At 35.7% G+C, this 20,360-nt stretch overlaps 1 protein-coding gene across 1 annotated transcript in view; it reads left to right on the plus strand.

Annotated features, from left to right (window-relative positions):
* Window positions 1-20,360, plus strand: part of COG6 (component of oligomeric golgi complex 6) — a 97,261-nt gene that overhangs the window by 62,249 nt on the left and 14,652 nt on the right. Inside the window, exons 17-19 of the mRNA XM_017854154.1 lie at window positions 2,728-2,835; window positions 3,903-3,956; window positions 7,162-7,241. Of these exons, the coding sequence (XP_017709643.1) occupies window positions 2,728-2,835; window positions 3,903-3,956; window positions 7,162-7,241 (242 nt within the window). The remainder of the gene's footprint in view (window positions 1-2,727; window positions 2,836-3,902; window positions 3,957-7,161; window positions 7,242-20,360) is intronic.

The following is a 20,360-nucleotide window of genomic DNA, read 5'->3' on the forward strand; positions in this document are numbered from 1 at the left end:
ATAGTTGCTTCTTTTGGTATTTATATTTGTAATTCTAGACACTTGTGTGTATTGCTACTTACAGATCTTTTAAGTTTTATATCTAATGTATTAGATATAATCTAATACATTTATATCTAATGTATTAGATCTAATCTAATCTAATCTAATCTAATAATCTATCTAATAATTAGATATAATCTAAGTTTAGATATAAAACTTAGATTAGATATAATCTAATACATTATGAAATGAAATGAACAATGAAAATTTAGTTATCTACCGCCACTCCCCCAACCCCCCTGGATAAGAATATGGTTATATTTAGAGCTTTCCCATCCTCCCAAATGCAGCTATATTATAAATTTTGGTTAGATCAATATTATGTTAAATTATTATTACTATGTAAACACCATTGGTGACTGAGCCACGTAACGAAGGATGGTTAATTTACCTTTCATGGATGACTTTTTCATTTTCTGTGGAATTAATAATGTTTTTATTTAAGAAATGTCACTTTTTTCTATATTTGTCACTAATGCAAGCCCAAATCCCTGCCATTGATCTAAATCTTCAGATATGTCAGGTGTTTATCAATTTGCTTTATCACCAATTATCTGTTTTTCTTATGTGTTCCATAACTATTTTATACATGGTAAAAATTCTTCCTGGTCTGTGCGCTGAATTGAGCTTGTTAGTTTATTCAAGTTATCTATGTCCTTGCTTATTTTTGCCCCCATTCAATGTGTCAACTGGACTTTTACATGTATTTCAGCATTCTGCAGAAATCTCTTGAGCCAGATCTTTATTAGTCCTGGCAGCATTTTCAGTAATTGTCCTATCAGCAGATAATTCAGGTTCCCCTTTCTCCAGACTCCACTAGCAATTTTCCCCGTGTCCTTTCAGACCCCACTGGCAGTCCCTCTGAGTGGGTATTCTAAGCAGACAAATCTCAGTGTGGAAGTGCTTATTGGTCTATACTTGCATTATGCTTGCTAGCATGCTGTCAGCTAAGACTGGGCACATAGAACAGCCTGGATTCAGTATGATAGAGGACAATACAAGGGTGTGGATGTGGGAAGGTGTGGTTTATCACATTTCTCCAAAGTAACACTTTACCTTGTTGGGTAAAGGATTCTTGATTTTAGGACCTTTACTACCAATAACCTATTATTTTTTTCCCACTTTTATATAGCTTCTTCCAGTGTTTCAAGCAAGAAGTCCAGGCTAGTCAGATTCTCTTGTTTTTAGTAATCTAGTCCTTTCATCTGTAAACTTACAGGGATTTTCCTTTGAGTTCATATGTTTTCCCAGGATATTTTGGTATGTCTCTTTTAAAATTATTTGCATCTTTGACTTTGTAGAGCCATTTCAATGTAAAGATTCAAACCTTTCTTTTGCTTAGTAAAGAGTTCTATTTCTATAATCATCACTTTTCTATGTGTTACTTTTTATATTTTGAAACCCCTGTCCTCGGTTGGTTTTATCTCAAGGATCTGCCCTCTGATTTCTTTTTAGATCTCTTTACTTTAATCTGTTTCTTTGATATTTGCTCTATATTACTTTCCTTCCATTTTTCTTTCAGACCACTAATTTGATTCTTAGCAGTAACTCTTTTTCACCTTCATTAAGTGTTTACCTTTGCACACTTTGTTTTTCTTTGGTTTCTGGTAAGTCTAGCAAGTAAGGGCTCTAATTGTACTTCCTTGGGCATTTATTTAAAACAAAAAAAATGAAATTACTTTATGTCTTTCCATAGTGATGCCTCAGGAAAGAAACCATACTTGTTCTGATTATTCACAAGGGCTTTCTTTTAGCTTCCTCACCTCTTTTAAATCAGTTCTAAGTTTTTTAGGGGGAAGAGCAGAACTATTGGAGTTGCTTGGAAAATTGCAATCATTTAGATGGTAACAGATACCATAAGTTGACAGTGTACTGTATCACTAGCAAGCAAACTGGTAAAATCTGGGGGAACATTCTGGTGAGGAATAGAAGGAAGACCTCCAGATTCAGGATTGTACTAGCAGAAAAAAAAAAAAAAAAAAAGGAAGAGCAAGCTTTTCTCACCCATCAAGGTAGTCCTCTTCTGTGGTTTTATTTCCATTAGCCTTAGTTGGAATCCCCCAAAGTAGCACAAAACTGGGGAACCCATACTACTCACATCTGGTAGTGGCATCTTCTTAGGCAGTTCCTGAACCTGAAATCTTTAGCCAATTTCTACTGGGCCCTCAACTCTTCCCTACTTGTCACAGGCCTGCCTTATCCTCAGGAGAAATGGCTACCTGAGCTGTAATGGGATTTCCTCTAGGCTTCTCCAGATGGTATATTTGATTTGTTAAGTCAGCCTAGCAAGTTGGGACCATGAGGAGGACAGGAAGTCAGGAACATCAGGCCCTCATCTCGGAGTTCTTCCTAAATATTTTATTTTATACTGCTGTTGTTTACTAGTGTTTTTTGTTTGTGTTTTGTTTATTACCAGCTTTTAAAAGAGTTGAGAAGCGACCCAGATTTTGTGACTGGAGGATAGTCCTAGAATCCTCCTTGGTTATAATTTTTAAAGTAAGACTTTTCCCCTTTCATAGAAAGACTTACTGTTTGGGGAAGAAAAGGTTTTGTTACAGAGGTCATCCCTGTGCCAATGCAAGGCAAAAGTCCATGATGAAGAGCTCAGACTCTGGGGTAGTTTACTTCTACTCTCATCAGTGTCATTCTTCTTTTAAAATGTTTTCTTTCTGTATTTTATTTTAGATTGAAGCACATTTGGACACACTTATAAATGAGCAAGCCTCTTATGTTTTAACTAGGGTAGGCTTGAGTTCAATCTATAACACTGTACAGCAACATAAACCCGAACAGGTAAGTGCTTAGATGTTCCTTACTCATTTATGTTCCTTCCTAATTCAAGAACATGCCAGTTTATAGTATGGTCTTCTAGAGCTGCACTCTGGATTCTTGGCTCTACCACATATTACCTGTGTTTTCCTGGGAAAGGGATTTATTTTTCTGTATCTGTTTCCTTACCTGTGGGTTGGGGGTAATAATAGTATCTGTGTCATAGGGTTATTCTTAAGACATAGTACATGCATAGCTCTTAGATGACTTCCTAAATATGGTAGAGTGCCCCACAGTATTAACAATCCTTTTATTAAAATGGTTTTGTTAAAAGTAATGAAAATATACAAAAATTAGTATTATAATAAAATGTCTAAAGGATATTCATACTGGTAAATTTTTTGGATTCCTATATCACTATTAGTTGTAACTGAATGCATAGATTACAGTATAAATAGCAGTCATCTTCTTTTTAATTTAACGAAGTGCCCATTACTTTGAGAAGGTAGTCACTTCTGGGGCCAGCATATGATCTTGTTAAATTACAGAACCCTAGTAGAAATAAAGGAGTGATGTGAACCCTAGAAAACCATGTAAGCCATCTTTCTTAAGAAAGCAAAGAACTCTTTCAAACGGCATTAACATGAAGACTGTATTATGGCCCAGAAACTCTTAAATGAAGCTCTTAAAACACAACTTTTCAATTTTTTATTTGCTAAAGTGGTAAGCAAATTTCTACCAGTAGGAACCAATTTTGCTGCCTTTCTGTACTTTCTAAAAGTATCAAAGCCTCCATGTGTCACTGGCATCTTCCAGTGCTTCATTGCCTTCATTTTCTTGAGTATGAGTAAACTTGAAGTATCATGATATTTCTGTTGTTAATAAACTTGAGTGCCTCTTTCTCCCTCCAACAAATCATAGTCCCTGATCTTACTGAGGTTGAAGAAATTACACTTGAGTTCTATGGAAATAAGCTAAATGATTTTCCAAATTTGGGCAGTTCTTTAATGGACTATATTCAATAAGTGAAATAAAATGTATATCTCCTTTTTTACATCTTGGATCTGCTTTTTTTTTTTTTTTTTAAATAGGGCTCTTTAGCTAATATGCCCAACCTAGATTCTGTGACACTGAAGGCTGCAATGGTAAGTGTATGATAAAACATTTTAATTTAGATTTCTTTATGGATCAATATTCTTCATTTTTTGCTGTGTGATAATTTCATTCTGGGTGATACTTTTTATCTCTCGATATGCTGTATTAACATTGGGTCCAATAATAATGACTAAACCTGTATTCCTTTAACTGAGTAGTTCTGGCCAAGTCTTAAATTCATGGTAGTGTTCCACTATGCTCTGATAGTCTCATCATTACTGTTTAGGACTACTGTTTACTCTATTTTTAGAGTTTTATTCCTAATTTAATTGAAAACAGGAATGACAGATATGAAGAAATTAGGCTGTATATCATTATAAACTTACTACATGATCCTTGGTTTAAAGCTCTTGACTTTTTCCTGACATGAAAATTGAAACTAGATTCCACTCTTAAAACAGTATGTTACTCTTTAGTTTGAGACTCACTGGATTTTGACTTTATTACCTTCCTTTTCAGGTGAAGATCTTGTATCTTCCTTTTTGCATGATCACTACTTTTTGTGTGTGTTTCTGTGTCTTAAGTGTATATACTTTTCTCATGTGCATAGCCGTTCATTGTATGATATTTAAGTCATATAGCTCTATCCCTCATAGGAGTGATCCCTTTTGGAAGTTTTATGATAGTAATACTAGTAATAGTAATAATAATAACAAGGAACAAGAACAGCCATTAACATTTACTTAGCATAGCAAGTGCTTTTCATGTGTTAACTCTTGAATCCTCATGACAACCCCATTCAATCCAGGAAGTTGGCCTACAGTGCTTGTGGATTTAACTACTGTACTAAACTACTGATCCTAAGTATTTAAAATACTCACAAATACTCACTACCACAATGGCCTGACTTTCATAGATAGTCCTCTAGGAAGGTTTTTAAATTTTCCAACAATTTTTGATGCCAGAGCTTTCCTATATATTATCTTCCAGAACTCAATTTAACTGAAAATAAAAGGATAGGCCCATAAGATACCTAACAAATGCAAAGAAGAAGGTAGAGCTATCTATATAATTATTAGATATCTAAAGTAGAATTTAAAAAGACTAAATGCAACAAAGCAGAAACATTATGTCATAATAAAAGACACTATATAGAAGCAACAGTTACAACTTCTATATATAAAACAAAATATAATAGCAAAATTAGAAATGCAACGAAAATTCAATGTTAAAAGTTTAAATAAAATAGATGAAAATGAATTTTAGATTCATTAAAAGATATGTTTTTTAGGAAGTTATGTATACACTCACCATACTATCCAGTAAAATTCCACTTCAAGGTATTTACCCCCAAAAAATGAAGATCTATGCTCACACTTACATCTGTAACATTAGTTAGTAGCAAATGTGTGTTCCCTCCCTCTGTTTCTCCTCTCTTGACACGTATCCAGTCTGTAATACAACTCATAAAATATTTTAAATGCCATTAAAACTTCTTCATGTTCCTGGTGTTAATTTTCACAACAATTAAGATGGATATGAATATATGATTTCTCTAAAGAGACAAATCTTGCTTGAGTTTTGTATTTAATACATGATTATATACAACCATTTGTTGTCTCCATTTAGGGGTTTCTAAGGCACTTCAATTCAGCATGTCCAAAACTAACTCTGCCCATTCCACCCCAAACCGAAGTCCTTTTCCAGGCATTATTAACTCGGAAAGTTGTAAGACCTTCTATCCATTTATCATTTAAATAGTTATTAACCAAGTTTCTGCTATTTTCTAGTCATCATAATAAGAACTGGGATGAAAACAGATATGATCTAGTAAGGGATGCAGCTACTACACAAATGAATGAAGAGTACAGTTTTGTGTTACGATAATATAGTGAATTAATTTATACAGATCCAAAATCTGGGAGTCAATCTCTTCATTCTATCAGTAACCAAGTCCTGATGGTCCTCAAATATCTTTACTTCTTTCGTCTTGATTGCCCCATAGTCTAAAAATGCTGCAGTAGGTGCCTAAGGTACCTAATTGGTGTCTTTGCATCTATTATTGCAATCTTCCATTCTATTCTTCCTATGGCCAGAGTTAGCTTCTTAAAACTTAAATCAGATTTCTCCCTTACTTAACTTAAATGGTTTACTAATGCTTTTAAAATTATTAAAATCCTTAAATAAGCATACCAGTCTTACATGATCTCTACTTACCTAGCTGTTTTCCTTCCCACATCAAGCCTTCATGCTGTCTCCTCTCCCTGAACCTCCCCACCCATCCATCCACTTACTTAATGTATATTAATCTTTAAGATTTCACTTCAAATGTCCTTTCCTGAGAGATGCTTTTGCCAAATCCACAGACTAGGTCCTTGATTTATTCTTTATAGTACCTTGTTTTGTTCCTTAATAGCATTTAACAAAGTTTGTAATTTTATATTTATTTATATTATTGCCTGTTTAACACCTCTCTTGCTAGGTCATAAGCTCTATGAAGCTAGGGACTACCCTTTTTTTTTTTTTTTTTGCTCATTTTTGTACTTCTGTTACTTAATATAGTATCTTTTCAATGGTAGGTATTAGTTGAACTAATGAATGGATTAATGAACAAATGAATAAATATAGTAAAATCAAGAAACAGGTAGACCTGAAACCTGATGACTTTACTTTTTGTTAATATTATTACTTAAAAGCTTTATGAGGAAGACTAAAATGAGTGGTTTGGATTCAGGATTTTAAAAGTAAATATTGCTAATATTGACTATATTACAGATGTGACAGTTTTAGGGAGTTTTAGGTAGAATGTTTACGAAATACTACACAGTTTGAACACAACAATCTAGTTATTTAGAGTATGGAATTTTTCTCAAGTATTTAATTCTTAAAAGATATGTTTGGCTGGGTGCGGTGGCTCACGCCTGTAATCCCAGCTGAGGCAGGTGGATCATGAGGTCAGGAGATCGAGACCATCCTGGCTAACACAGTGAAACCCCGTCTGTACTAAAAATACAAAAAAATTAGCTGGGCGCGGTGGCGGGCACCCTGTAGTCGTCCCAGCTACTCGGGAGGCTGAGGCAGGAGAATGGCGTGAACCCGGGAGGCGGAGCTTGCAGTGAGCCGAGATTGTGCCACTGCACTCCAACCTGGGTGACAAGGTGAGACGCTGCCTCAAAAAAAAAGATATGTTTATATTTGAGATGTTTGTTAGCACATGTATGTACTTTATATTTTGTATTTCTCTATTTCATTTAGGTTCAGTTTGATCGTTATCTGTCAGCCCCAGACAACCTATTAATACCACAGCTGAACTTTCTTCTAAGTGCCACAGTGAAGTAAGTATTTTTGGTCCCAAGTAGTTGGTAAAGATTCACATATTTTTAAATATCAAGTACGTTTTTTGGAAAAAAAATTATTTTCAAGAATAGGCGATTTACCATTGAAAATCTGTAGTTCTCAACCTTTCTTCTGCCTCAGCACACCAAAGGATGTGATCTGAACATGTCTGTACTTATTCCATGTCTATGTGTCACTCCAAAATCTCTAATTAGTAAATGATTTTTATAATTACTTTGAATATAATTGAAGCTATGTAGCTGTAATACCAAATACCTTTATGTTAACAAACATGTTAGAATAATGTTGAATATGTTATGGAAAATCAATAATATATTCATTATGCGATGCAGATGAACTGATTTATAGACTATTTTGAATCTAAGGTAGTTTTCTGTAGATATAAAATTACTCAGTATCATTTATCAGGAATGTATTCAGGACACAGAATCATACATGAAAATATTAGAATATAACAATTAGAAGAAACAGATTATATAATCTTTCTTGATTTTAAGAAAAATATTGGCAAAATTGTCTAGGTAAGAAATTAGGCAACATTATCTACACTATTTTTTCCTTTCTATTCAAATAGCGGTGCAGTAAGTGTTTTCTACGTAACAGGCACTAGGAGTTAAGGTTTAAAAGACATTTGCACTGTTTTCATGGAGCTTATAACCTAATAGGTCAGTTAAACATGTGAACAAATATTTACATTAAAATGTACAGTAAGGAAAGAACTATTGAAGAAAACATTTCAGACATCTAAAAGAATGTAATGTTGTAGAGGTGATATACTTATTTTCTGTTCCTGAGCATAGAACTACAGCAAAAAATAGAGCAAGGAAGCAGCTTTTTAACTCACCATGCAGAATTTGGTATCAATTAAAATTGGCTGGAAATCAATGGACCATTTTTTTTTTCTCAGACACAGACTTAGGAAAGTTCCATTTTAGGTGAGTGACTAGAGTAAATGAATTTAGTGTTTTTTTGTGACCTTTATATTGTATTATCCTAGAAGATATTATACTGTTTACATAACCAGAATTCTGAAGACTTAAGAGATTACCAAAGAAACTGTTATGCTGTGACTCAGGTTGTTTGTATGTGCTTCGTTTTTTTTCTCTTTTTTTTTGAGATGGAGTCTTGCTCTGTTGCCCAGGCTAGAGTGCAGTGATCTTGACTCAGTGCCATCTCTGCCACCCAGGTTCAAGCAATTCTCCTGCCTCAGCCTCCCAAGTAACTGGGATTACAGGCGCCCACCACCGCACCCAGCTAATTTTTGTATTTTTAGTAGACATGGAGGTCACCATATTGGCCAGGCTGGTCTCGAACTCCTGACCTCGTGATCCACCCACCTCGGCCTCCCAAAGTTCTGGGATTACAGGCGTGAGCCACTGCGCCCAGCCAATGTGCTTCTTAAATTATTAAATTTTTAACTGAATACCTGTAATTCTTTTTAACTTAACCATGTCTCAGTAATATTTGAATGTTGTTAGCAGTGACACTACATGTGAAGTATATTGTTTTTCTTTTCATAATATAATGATTGAAAAGAGATTTTAATGTACTTAAAAGATGACATGTAGCCCAGATGCTGTGAAGCAGGGGTCCCCAACCCCCGGGCCAGGGACCCCGCCTATTAGGAGCATGAACCCTATTGTGAACTGTGCCTGGAGGATCTAGGTTGTGTGCTCCTTATGAGATGGAACAGTTTCATCCCAAAACCATCCCCCAGCTTCTCGTCCATGGAAAAATTGTCTTCCACAAAACCAGTCCCTGCTGCCAAAAACATTGGGAACTGCTGCTATAAAGGAAACAGATGGACAGATTTGGCTCTGTAACATTTTAAGGCTTTTACAGAAAAAGATAATATAAGCTAAGTTAAAATATAAACAATAATATGGAAAAATATTTGCAAAATATGTAACACATAAATTATCCTTAATATATTATCCTTAATATGTAGTAAGATCCTATAAATTAATACAGATTGTAGAGAAACAGGCCCGAATATTTGGACAACTCACAGAAGTAATGGAAATGGCAAGTAAATATCTGAGGAAATGGTAATTACCAAAAAATGCAAACTGAAACAATGAGAACTTTTATCTATCAGACTGCTGACAATAAAATTTATGACATACTAATGGAACAGGTCCGAGAAAATGGGCATTTTCACACTTTTTTAATGACAGTATAAATTAGTACAATCTTTTCAAAGGGCACTTTGGCAACATTCCACAAAATTTCGAAGTTATACATTCTTAGGCTCTTCTAAAATTTTATTTTTCTTCTTTAGTCTTGGTAACAGTTTAAAAAAAAACTGTTGAACCAGCGATGGGATTGAATATTGTATACGGATCTATTTGAGTTCTTTGCCTCAGAAACTTGTCAAATTTCCTAAGCTTAAATCATTTTCGAAATTAAATGTTTGTCTTCCATTATTGAGAATATTTTAGTTTCTCATTTACTTTTATAGTCCCATTGTCTAACAGTTACAATGTAAACTGTTATTTTGTTATCAGACAAATGAAAAGTTTTGGTACTTTTTTTTAAATGTGAATTTTAATTCAGTTTTAAAATTATTTTATGATATGTGCCTAACATCCTATTATGAATTCTTGCTATTTATAATGACATTTAAAATTGAGATATGCATATTATTTGTATAAGTATTAATACTACAAACAAGAATTTGAAATTTCTTAGTGCCTATTTACCTTTGTTTTCATTCAGAAATATTTTTAAATGTTATTTGCAAAGTATTCGAAAATTAAATGTGATCTGCAACATAATTTTCAATATTTGTTTAGATGAACAGAAATTATAGTATAAATTTAGCTACTTATTTTCAAAATCAGGATTGCTTTGAAAATATAGGGCATTTTACACATTTAAGATTTAACATCAGGCCAGGCGCGGTGGTTCTCTGAACACCTGTAATCCCAGCACTTTGGCAGGTCGAGGCAGGCAGATCACAAGGTCAGGAGTTCAAGACCAGCCTGGCCAATATGGTGAAACCCTGTCTCTACTAAAAATACAAAAATTAGCTGGGTGTGGTGGTGCGTGCCTGTAGTCCCAGCTACTTGGGAGGCTGAGGCAGGAGAATCTCTTGAACGCAATAATGACTGAAGAGAGGTTTTAATATACTTTGAAAGATGACATATAGCCCAGATGCTGTGAAGCAGGGGTCCCCAACCCCCGGGCCAGGGAACCCAGCAGATACTCAGGAGGCGGAGGTTGCAGTGAGCTGGGATTGCACCACTGCACTCCAGCCTGGGTGACAGAGCAAGACTCCATCTCAGGAAAAAAAAGATTAAACATTAAAGAAGATTTTTATTTTTTATTTTTTTTGAGACAGAGTCTGGCACTGTCACCCAGGTTGGAGTGCAGTGGCACAATCTCGACTCACTGCAGCCTCCATCTCCCGGGTACAAGTGATTCTCCTGCCTTAGCCTCCCAAGTAGCTGGGACTACAGGTGCATGCCACCACACCTGGCAGATTTTTGTATTTTTAGTGGAGATGGGTCCTCTCCATATTGGCCAGGCTGGTCTGAAACTCCTGACCTCAAATTATCTGCCCGCCTTGACCTCCTAAAGTGCTGGAGTTACAGGCTTGATACCACTCCCGGCCTAAAGCAGATTTTTAAATTGCACGTATACTATCTGTTTTTGTTTTTTTCATATTCTCTTCTCCTGAACTTTGTTTATCTTCATAGTTGCAATATCTTTGGGACACCTGTAACTCATGTCTCCCTTTTTCTTGTCTTGTCTTCGTTTGATTGACTTTCAAAGAGATTTTGATTGAGCACCTCAGCCTTTGAATAAGCTGTTGAATACATTTAAATAGCTAGGAAACAAGGTGGTATAGGAAATAAGAAAAAGAATAGAGAAAGAAAATGGTTTTAAAGAAGTCTTCCCTTTGGAGTGAATTTGAAGCTTGTTGTTCTATTTTCAATACAAAATCTCCAAATATTCACCTTATAGCAGCACAAAAATAGAGTTTGGACTATAGAAACCACAATTGTGCATATATAAAATGTTCTCAACAAATCTTTGCTATTGAGTCACAGTTACTTCCATAATAGCTTAAGAAATAAAGAGAATGCAGATGCTTCCTAAAGTGAGCATGTGGGAAAGTGGATAAGATTTGATAACTCTTTTATTCAAGGTTTTTCCTGCGTTATGGAAATAATATGTTAGAAATAAAGCATGTACCTATAATGGAGCAATTTTTTTTAGAGAAATTGGATTTTTTTTTCTTTTAACTACCTTCTTTTATTCACCTGTACTATTAGGAATATCCATATAGACAAAAGTAAAGCAAGTTTGGGGTAAAATTAACAACAACAACAACAAAAACTACCAGGAAAAGAACTACTGGACAGCTGTGAACTGAATGCTTTAGAGACCTCAGAAAGTCCAAACCTTAAAAGCAGGGTTAATCTCCAAAGACTGGGGAACCTGGAATTCTTATGTCAAGGGAAGGAAAAGAAAGAGTATCTTAGCTGCAGGAGAGAAAAAGAGCAATTTGCTGTTCCTCTACCTTTTTGTTCCATTCAGGCCTTCAGCTGATTGGATGGAGCCCGCCCCATTGATGGGGAATCTTCTTCACTCAGTCTCCTAACTTACATGCCCATCTCTTGGGGAAACACCCTCACAGACACACCCAGAAATTATGCTTTATCAACTAACTAGGTATCCCTTATCCAGTCAAGTTAACCCTTAAAATTAACCATCAGAGCAACTTTATATTCATACTAATTAAGCTTAAAATCAAGCCTCTAAATGATCAACTTGATCTGTAATTAAATTAACTGCCTTCCGGAACAAAACATAACATACTTAAAGATGACAGTTATAGACAATCAACATCTATAATGCTAAGCATGCAGTCTATAATGCTAACATCTACAATGCTAAGCATGCACTAAAATACTATTGCAGTGAGAAAGCAGGAAAATATTAGCCAAACCTGGAAAAAAAAAAAATCAGTCAATAGAAACATACTTTCAAATGATAAAGTTTACAGAATTAGCAGATAAGGTGTTTTAAAAGCTGTTAAAATATGTTCAAGAATTTAAAGGAAAACATGACCCTGAGAGAACAAATAGGGGATTTTACAAAATTAGAATTTTAGAACTCAGAGATGCAGTATATAAAATGAAAAATTCACTGGATTGGCTTATAGGCCAGTTGAACACTCCAGAGAGAAAGATCAGTTGAGTTGAAGAGAGGACAATAGAAACTGAAGCACAGATAGAAAAAAATTAAAAGGCTGGAAAACAGATGGAGTCTTAGAGAATTGTGAGATAATACTAAGCAGTCTAATGTGTATAATTAGATATCATAGTGTAATTGAAGCAGAAAAATTTGAATAAAAGGGGAATTTTGTCTACATGTTATGCAAATAGGAACCCTCAGGCCCAAGAAATTAAATACCAAATCATACCATAATCAAATTATTGAAAACCAGTGATAAAGAGATAAACTTTTAAAGACATTTGCAGGGAACAGTGGCATAACTACTGTCTTCTCGTTAGAAACAGCACAGACCAGAACACAGTAGAATATCATCACCTTTAAAAGCTAAGTATAAAACAATGTCAACTTTAAATGATCAATCAAAAAAAAACTGAAAGTGAAAATAAATGTTTTGAAATAAATGAAAATAGAGAAGATTTATCCCCAGCTTAATGCACTGTAAGAAATGGGCACAAAAAGGAAGAATTCTTTTTTTTTTTTTCTTTCTTTTTTTTTGAGATGGAGTCTTGCTGTGTCACCCAGGCTGGAGTAGAGTGGTACGATCTTGGCTAACTGCAACCTCTGCGTCCTAGGTTCAAGCAACTCTCCTGCCTCATTCTCCTGAGTAGGTAGGAATATGGGCACCTGCTAACGCGCCTGGCTAATTTTTGTATTTTTAGTAGAGACGGGGTTTCACCATGTTGGCCAAGCTGATCTCAAATTCCTGACCTCGTGATCCACCCACCTCAGCCTCCCAAAGTGCTGGGATTACAGGTGTGAGCCACTGTGCCTGGCCAAAAAGGAAGAATTCTTTAAGATCATTTTCTTTTCCATTCTTTTCCCTATTATTTTGAGAATTTTACATCACTGTTCATCAGGGATATTGGCCTGTATTTTGTTTTACTTTTTTTTTTTCTTAATCTGTCTTTGGTTTTGATATCAGGGTAATACTGGTGGCCTCATAGAATGAACGTGGAAGTATTCCCTTCTCCTCTATTTCTTGGAATAGTTTGAGTAGAATTGGCGCTAGTTTTTCCTTAAGTGGTAAAATTCAGAAGTGAAGCCATTGGTTCCTGGTGTTTTTTAGCTGGAGATTTTTATTATGGCGTTGATCTCATTACTTGTTATTGGTCTCTTCAGGTTTTGAATGTCTTCATGGTTCAGTCTTGGCAGGTTGCGTGTATCTAGGAATTTATTCATTTCTTCTAAGTTTATAGTTGCTCATAGTAGCCTGTAATGCGTCTTTGAATTTCTGGGGTACTGGCTATAATGTCTCCTTTTTCATTTCTGATTTTATTTATTTGGATCTTCTGGTTCTTTTCTTAGTCTGGCTAAAGGTTTGTCAATTTTGTCTATCTTTTCAAAAAATCACCTTTTGTTTCATCACTCTTTTGTACTTTTCTTTGTTTCAATTTCATTTATTTATGCTCTGATATTTATTTATTTACTTCCACTAATTTTGGGTTTGGTTTCCTCTTGCCTTTCTAGTTCTTTAAAATGTATCATTAGGTTGTTTATTTGAAGCTTTTCTACTTTTTTATGTAAGCACTTACAGCTATAAACTTTCCTTTTACTACTGCTTTTACTGTATCCTATCGGTTTTGGTATGTTGTTTCCATTTTCAGTTGTTTCAATAAATTTTTAATTTCCTTTTTAATTTCTTCATTGGTCCACTGGTTATTCAGGAACATACTGTTAAATTTCCATGTGTTTGTATAGTTTCCAAAATTCTTCTTGTTAGGATTTTTAGTTTTATTCCATTGTGATCAAAGAAGATACTTGATATAATTTCATTTTTTAAAAATTTTATGGACTTTTTTTGTGTCCTAACATATGGTCTGTGCTTGAGAATGATCTGTGTGCTGAAGAGAAAATGTTTATTCTGCGGCCATTGAATGAAATACTCTACAAATATTGATTAGGTGTATTTGCATTTGGTCCGTAGTGTAGATTAAGTCCAATGTTTCTTTTTTAATTTTCTCTCTGGGAAATCTGTCCAGTGATGAAAGTAGAGGGTTGAAGCCTCCAGCTATTATTGTTTTGGGGCCTGTCTCTCTCATTATCTGTAATAATGCTTTGTATATCTGGGTGCTCCAATGTTGGGTGCATGTATATTTACAACTGTTATACCCTCTTGCTGAATTTACTCCTTTATCATTATATGCTGAACTTGTTTGTCTCTTTTTATGTTTGCCTTCAAATCTTATTTTTTCTGATATAAATATGTATAGCTACTCCTATTTTGTTGTTTGTTTCCACTGGCATGGAGTATCTTTTTCTATCTTTCTTTTTTTCAGTCTGTGTCTGCTTTTATGAAAGCAGAAGTATTTTATGAAAGATGAAGTATTTTTTTTGTAGGCAACAGATCTTTGGGTCTTGTTTTTTTAATCCATTCAACCACTCTGTGACTTCTGATTGGAGACCATAGTCCATTTACATTGTGTTATGACTGATAAGGACTTACTCTGCCATTTAAAAATGTGCTTTCTTTTCTTCTGTGGTTTTCATTTCCTTCTTTCCTTCCTTCCTGTCTCTTTTTTAGTGAAGTTGATTTTCTCTGGTGGTATATTTTAATTTCTTGCTTTTTATGTTTTGTATATGTTGTATGTTTTTTGACTTGAGGTTACCATGAAGCTTCCAAATAATATCTTAATACTCCATGACTTTAAACTGACAACAACTTAACATGGATTGTGTAAATAAACAAGCAAAGAGAAAACTAATAAAAAACTCTTTACCCTTCAACTTCATTGCCCTGCTTTCTAATATTTGTTGTTTCTGCTTATATCTTATTATACTGTCTGTCACTTGAAATGTTATTGTAGTTATTTTTGATAGGTTCATCTTTTTACTCTTTCTACTCAAGATATGAGTAGTTTACACACCACAGTTACAGTTGACAATATTTTCTGTGTTTTCTATGTACATAGTAATACCAGTGTGTTTAGTTCCTTCAGATGATTTCTTATTGCTAATTAATATCCTTTTCTTTCACATTGAAGAACTCTCTTTAGCATTTCTTGTAGGACAGATGTGGTGTTGATGAAGTCCTTTTTTTTTTGTTTTTTTGTTTTTTTGGTCTGGGAAAGCCTTTATTTGTCCTTCATGTTTATAAGGTCTTTTCACTGGATATGGTATTCTAGGATAAAAGTTTTTTTTTTTCCTTCAGCACTTTATGTCATGCCACTCTCTCCTGGCCTGTAAGGGTTCCACTGAAAAGTCTGCTGTCCTGGCCTGTAAGGGTTCCACTGAAAAGTCTGCTGTCCTGGCCTGTAAGGGTTCCACTGAAAAGTCTGCTGCCAGAAGTATTAGAGCTCCTTTGTAGGTTGTTTCTTTTCTCTTGCTGCTTTTACATTCCTTTCTTTTTCTTTGGCCTTTGGGAGTTTGATTATTAAAGGTCTTGAGATAGCCTTATTTGGATTACATCTGCTTGGTGGTCTGTAACCTTCTTGTACTTGAATATTGATATCTTTCTCTAGGTTTGGGAAGTTCTCTGTTATCCCTTCGAATAAACTTTCTAATCTAATCTCTCTCTGCCTCCTCTTTTAAGGCCAGCAACTCTTGGATTTGCTCCCTTGAGGCTATTTTCTAGATCTTGTATGTGTGCTTCATTTTTTTTTTATTCCTTTTTCTTTTGTCTTCTCTTACTGTGTATTTTCAAATATCCTGTCTTTAATCTCAGTAGTTCTTTCTTCTGTTTGATTAATTCTGCAACTAAGAGACTCTGATGCATTCTTTAGCATGGCACTTGTGTTTTTCAGCTTTGGACTTTCTGTTTGCTTCTTTTTGATTATTTCCGGCTCTTTGTTAAAGTGATCTGATAAGGTTCTGAATTTCGGCTAGGCACAGTGACTCATGCCTATAATCCCAGCACTTTGGGAGGCCAAGGCAGGTGGATCACCTGAGGTCAGGAGTTCAAGACCAGACTAACCAACATGGAGAAACCCATCTGTACTAAACATACAAAATTAGCCAGGCATGGTGGCGCCTGCCTGTAATCCCAGCTACTCGGGAGGCTGAGGCAGGAGAATCGCTTGAACCCGGGAGGCGGAGGTTGCAGTGAGCCGAGATTGCGCCATTGCACTCCAGCCTGGGCGACGAGAGTGAAACTCTGTTTCAGAAAAACAAAAAACAAGATTCTGAATCTCTTCTTTGTGTTATCTTGAATTTCTTTGCACTTCCTCAGCACAACTATTTTGGTTTCTCTGTCTGAAAGGCCGCATAATGTCTATCACTCCGGGTTGGTCACTGGTGCATTGTTTAATTCGTTTGGTGAGGTCATGTTTTCCTGGATGGTCTTGATGCTTGTAGATGTTCATCAGTGTCTGGGCATTGACGAGGTGGGTATTATAGTCTTCACAGTCTGGGCCTTGTATCTGTCCTTCTTATGAAGGCTTTCCAAGTATTCAAGGGGACTTGGGTGTTGTGAATTAAGTCTTTGGTCACTGCAGCCATGTCTACATTAGGGAACACCCCAAGCCCTATGGCTCTTGCAGACTCAATGAGGTACTACATTGGTGTTCTTGGGTGAGATCCAGGAGAACTTCCTGGATTACTAGACGTAGACTCTTGTTCTCTTCCCTTAATTTCCACCAAGCAAATAGATTCTCCCTGTCTGTACTGAGCTGCCTTGCAGCTGGGGGAGTGGTGATACATGCCTCTTTGTGGCACCACCACTGGGACTGTGCTGGGTGAGATCCAAAGCAAGCATAGTACTGGGTCTTGCCTAAGGTCCACAGGGATCACTGTATGGCTACTGCCCATGTTCCCTCAAGGCCCAAGGGCTCTGCAGTCCACAAGTGATGAATCAGCGAGGCTTGTGTCCTTCCCTTCAGGGCAATGAGTTTCCCTTGTCTCTGGGTGGGTCCAGAGAAGCTGTCTGGGATGCAGGGCCTGGAGTCAGGAACCTTAGGAATCTGTTATATCTGGTGTTCTGTTCTGAGGTGGATGAGCTGGCATCCAAGATACAAAACAAAGTCCTTCTCATTCTTCTCTCTCAAGCAGAAGGAAGGAGTCTTTCCCGGAGCTACGAGCTGCATTGCCTGGGGTTGCAGGAGGAGTGATACAAGTACTCCCTTGGCTGCCCTAGCTGGTGTCTCACTAGGTCGCATGCACCCCAAGTCCACTGGCTCTAAGCCCAGCACAGCACAGAAGCTTGCCCACGAATTAGAGCCCTTACGGCCCAAAACTTGCCCTTCAGTTTATTTCAGATCCCAGAGCACCTTATCCCATGGTGGTGGGGCTTGCCAGAACTCTGGTTCTGACCACTGGGACGGAGGCTTCCCTTCTGACTAGTGCTGGTCTAAATGCTCCCTCTGTGGATGCTGGCTGAGTTCTGCCTGGTGTTGCTTTCTGCTGTGACAGGGCAGCACTAAATTCCATTGCTAAGTCCCACAATCACTCTTTTTTTTCCCTTCCACAAGTGCATAAATTATCTCTCCACGCCATGCTGCCAGTGCCAGGGATTAGGGGAAAGACAGTGTAGCAATTCAAGACTATCTTTCTTATCCTATTTAGTGCCTCTTTCCTTAATATGATGTTAAAACCAAGTACTATGATTGCTTACCTGATTTTTGGTTCTTAGGAAGGTGATTTTTTGTGTGGATTGTTGTTCAATTTGGCGTTCCTGCTTGGGGGACGATCACTGGAGGCTTCTATTTGCTCATCTTGCTCCTAATGGTAGAATTTTTAACACATAGTAATAAAACATATGACAACAAAAGTGCAAAAGATGCAGTGGGAGGGAAGTGGATGTTTGGTGTTGTAATATTGTAAGGACATTAAGTTATCCATGCAATATAGAGTATTGATTGGAGGTAGATTGTAAACCTTCCTACAACCATGAAAACAAACAAAGTTATTTAACATACCAATAGATAAGATCAAATAGAATTTTAAAAAAGTAATTTTATCAAAAGAAGGTGCAAAAGGAGGGTAAAAGAACAAATGAGACAAGTATGAAACAAGTAGCAGGAAGATAGACTTAATTACAGCCTAATAAGTAATTAGGTTGAACCAAAAGGCAAGACACAGTCGAACTAAAAGGCAAAATTGTTAGATTGGATGAAAAAGCATGATACAACTCTCTGCTATCTGTAAAAAAGTTCATTTTAAATATAAAGGCAGAGATAGTTTAAAAGGATGGCAAAAGATATACCATGCAAGCACTAATCATAAAGCTGGAATAGCTATATTACTCTCAGAAAAATTAGACTACAGACAGATAATAATACCAGAGATAAAGTGTGACATTTTATAATATAATAGCATTAATACATGAAGAAAATATAATAGTATATATGTGCATTTAATAGCAGAGCTGCAAATAACATGAAATATAAGCTTACAGAATTGATGAGGAATAGCTATATCAAGAAATATAGTTAGATATTTCAACATAACTCCTCTCAGTAATTGATACAAAAAAATAGGACATTAACATGATGCTTCATAGTTGAACAGTACTACCAATCTTTACCTAATAGAAATATTTAAAATACCGGCCGGTCTCGGTGGCTCACGTCTGTAATCCCAGCACTTTGGGAGGCCGAGGCGGGTGGATCACAAGGTCAGGAGTTCGAGACCATCCTGGCTAACATGGTGAAACCCCGTCTCTACTAAAAATACAAAAAATTAGCTGGGCATGGCGGCGTGTGCCTGTAGTCCCAGCTACTTGGGAGGCTGAGGCAGGAGAATGGCGTGAACCCGGGAGGCGGAGCGGAGCTTGCAGTGAGCCAAGATTGTGCCACTGCACTCCAGCCTGGGTGACAGAGCGAGACTCCGTCTCAAAAAAAAAAAAAGAAATATTTAAAATACTACACACAAACTATAGAAAATACACATTGTTTTTAGGTACGGATGAAACATTCATGAAATTAATGTAAGAACGAGCAAAAAAGGAAATAAGAAATCCTAAGCAGATGAACTTAAGAACTCAAACTAGATATTTCTAGTTCTAGAAAGTTCATAGCAAGAACTAGAAAAGTCATAGCAAGTTTTTCTTTATAAATTGCAAGCTAAATCAGTTTTTGCAATGAATGTGGATAACTTAAGTTACCCTATTTTAACATACAAGAGTGTCAGTTTAGATTAAAAAAAAAAAAAAAAAACACCCAGTTTACCTATATGCCCTTTACAAGAGACCATTTACAACAAAGTGGCATACAAAGAAAGAAGGAGTTGCAATATTAACAGGCAAAATTGAATTCAGGGTGTAAGTCACTAAAAGGTCAAAGGGGAATGTTTTATAGTGATAAAAGTCATGCTTCAGTAGGTCTTAGATAAAAAGCCTGCAAGATACAAAAAATAATTTTAAAAAATCAAACATGCCATTGCATCAAGAGAAGAAGCACCATAGCCAAAGGATACAAAGAAAAATCTGACTTGAATTAACTACATAAACCAGTTAGAGAAGAGTACCATTACACTATGTTGGAATATTGAAAATCTACAGCAAACATAATAGTTAATGATGAAACATTAGAAATCTTTTCATTAAAGTTCAAAACAAGATATGCATACTTACTGTCACATCTATTTACCTGGGAGCTTCTAGCCATTGTAATGAATTGAGTCATAAATATTGAAAAGAATTAATAAAATGTATTAATTTTAAATGTCTGTACCAAAAACAAAGGCAAACAATTAATAAACTAATAGAACTAAAATAGAGTTGTTACTTGGCCAGATTCAAAATTAACATGCAAAAATTAGCACCTTTTCTGTATACCAGCAATATCTAATTATAACAATGAAAAGTAAAAGACTTTATTATAAAAGTCATAGGATTGTTTCCTAGGAATAAATTTGATAATATATATGGAAAATTACATAATGAAACTTATAAAAATGTATTGAAAATTCTAAAAGGT

This window comes from Rhinopithecus bieti, unplaced genomic scaffold (genome assembly GCF_001698545.2).
Source record: "Rhinopithecus bieti isolate Rb0 unplaced genomic scaffold, ASM169854v2 scaffold_35538, whole genome shotgun sequence".
Lineage (NCBI taxonomy): Eukaryota > Metazoa > Chordata > Mammalia > Primates > Cercopithecidae > Rhinopithecus > Rhinopithecus bieti.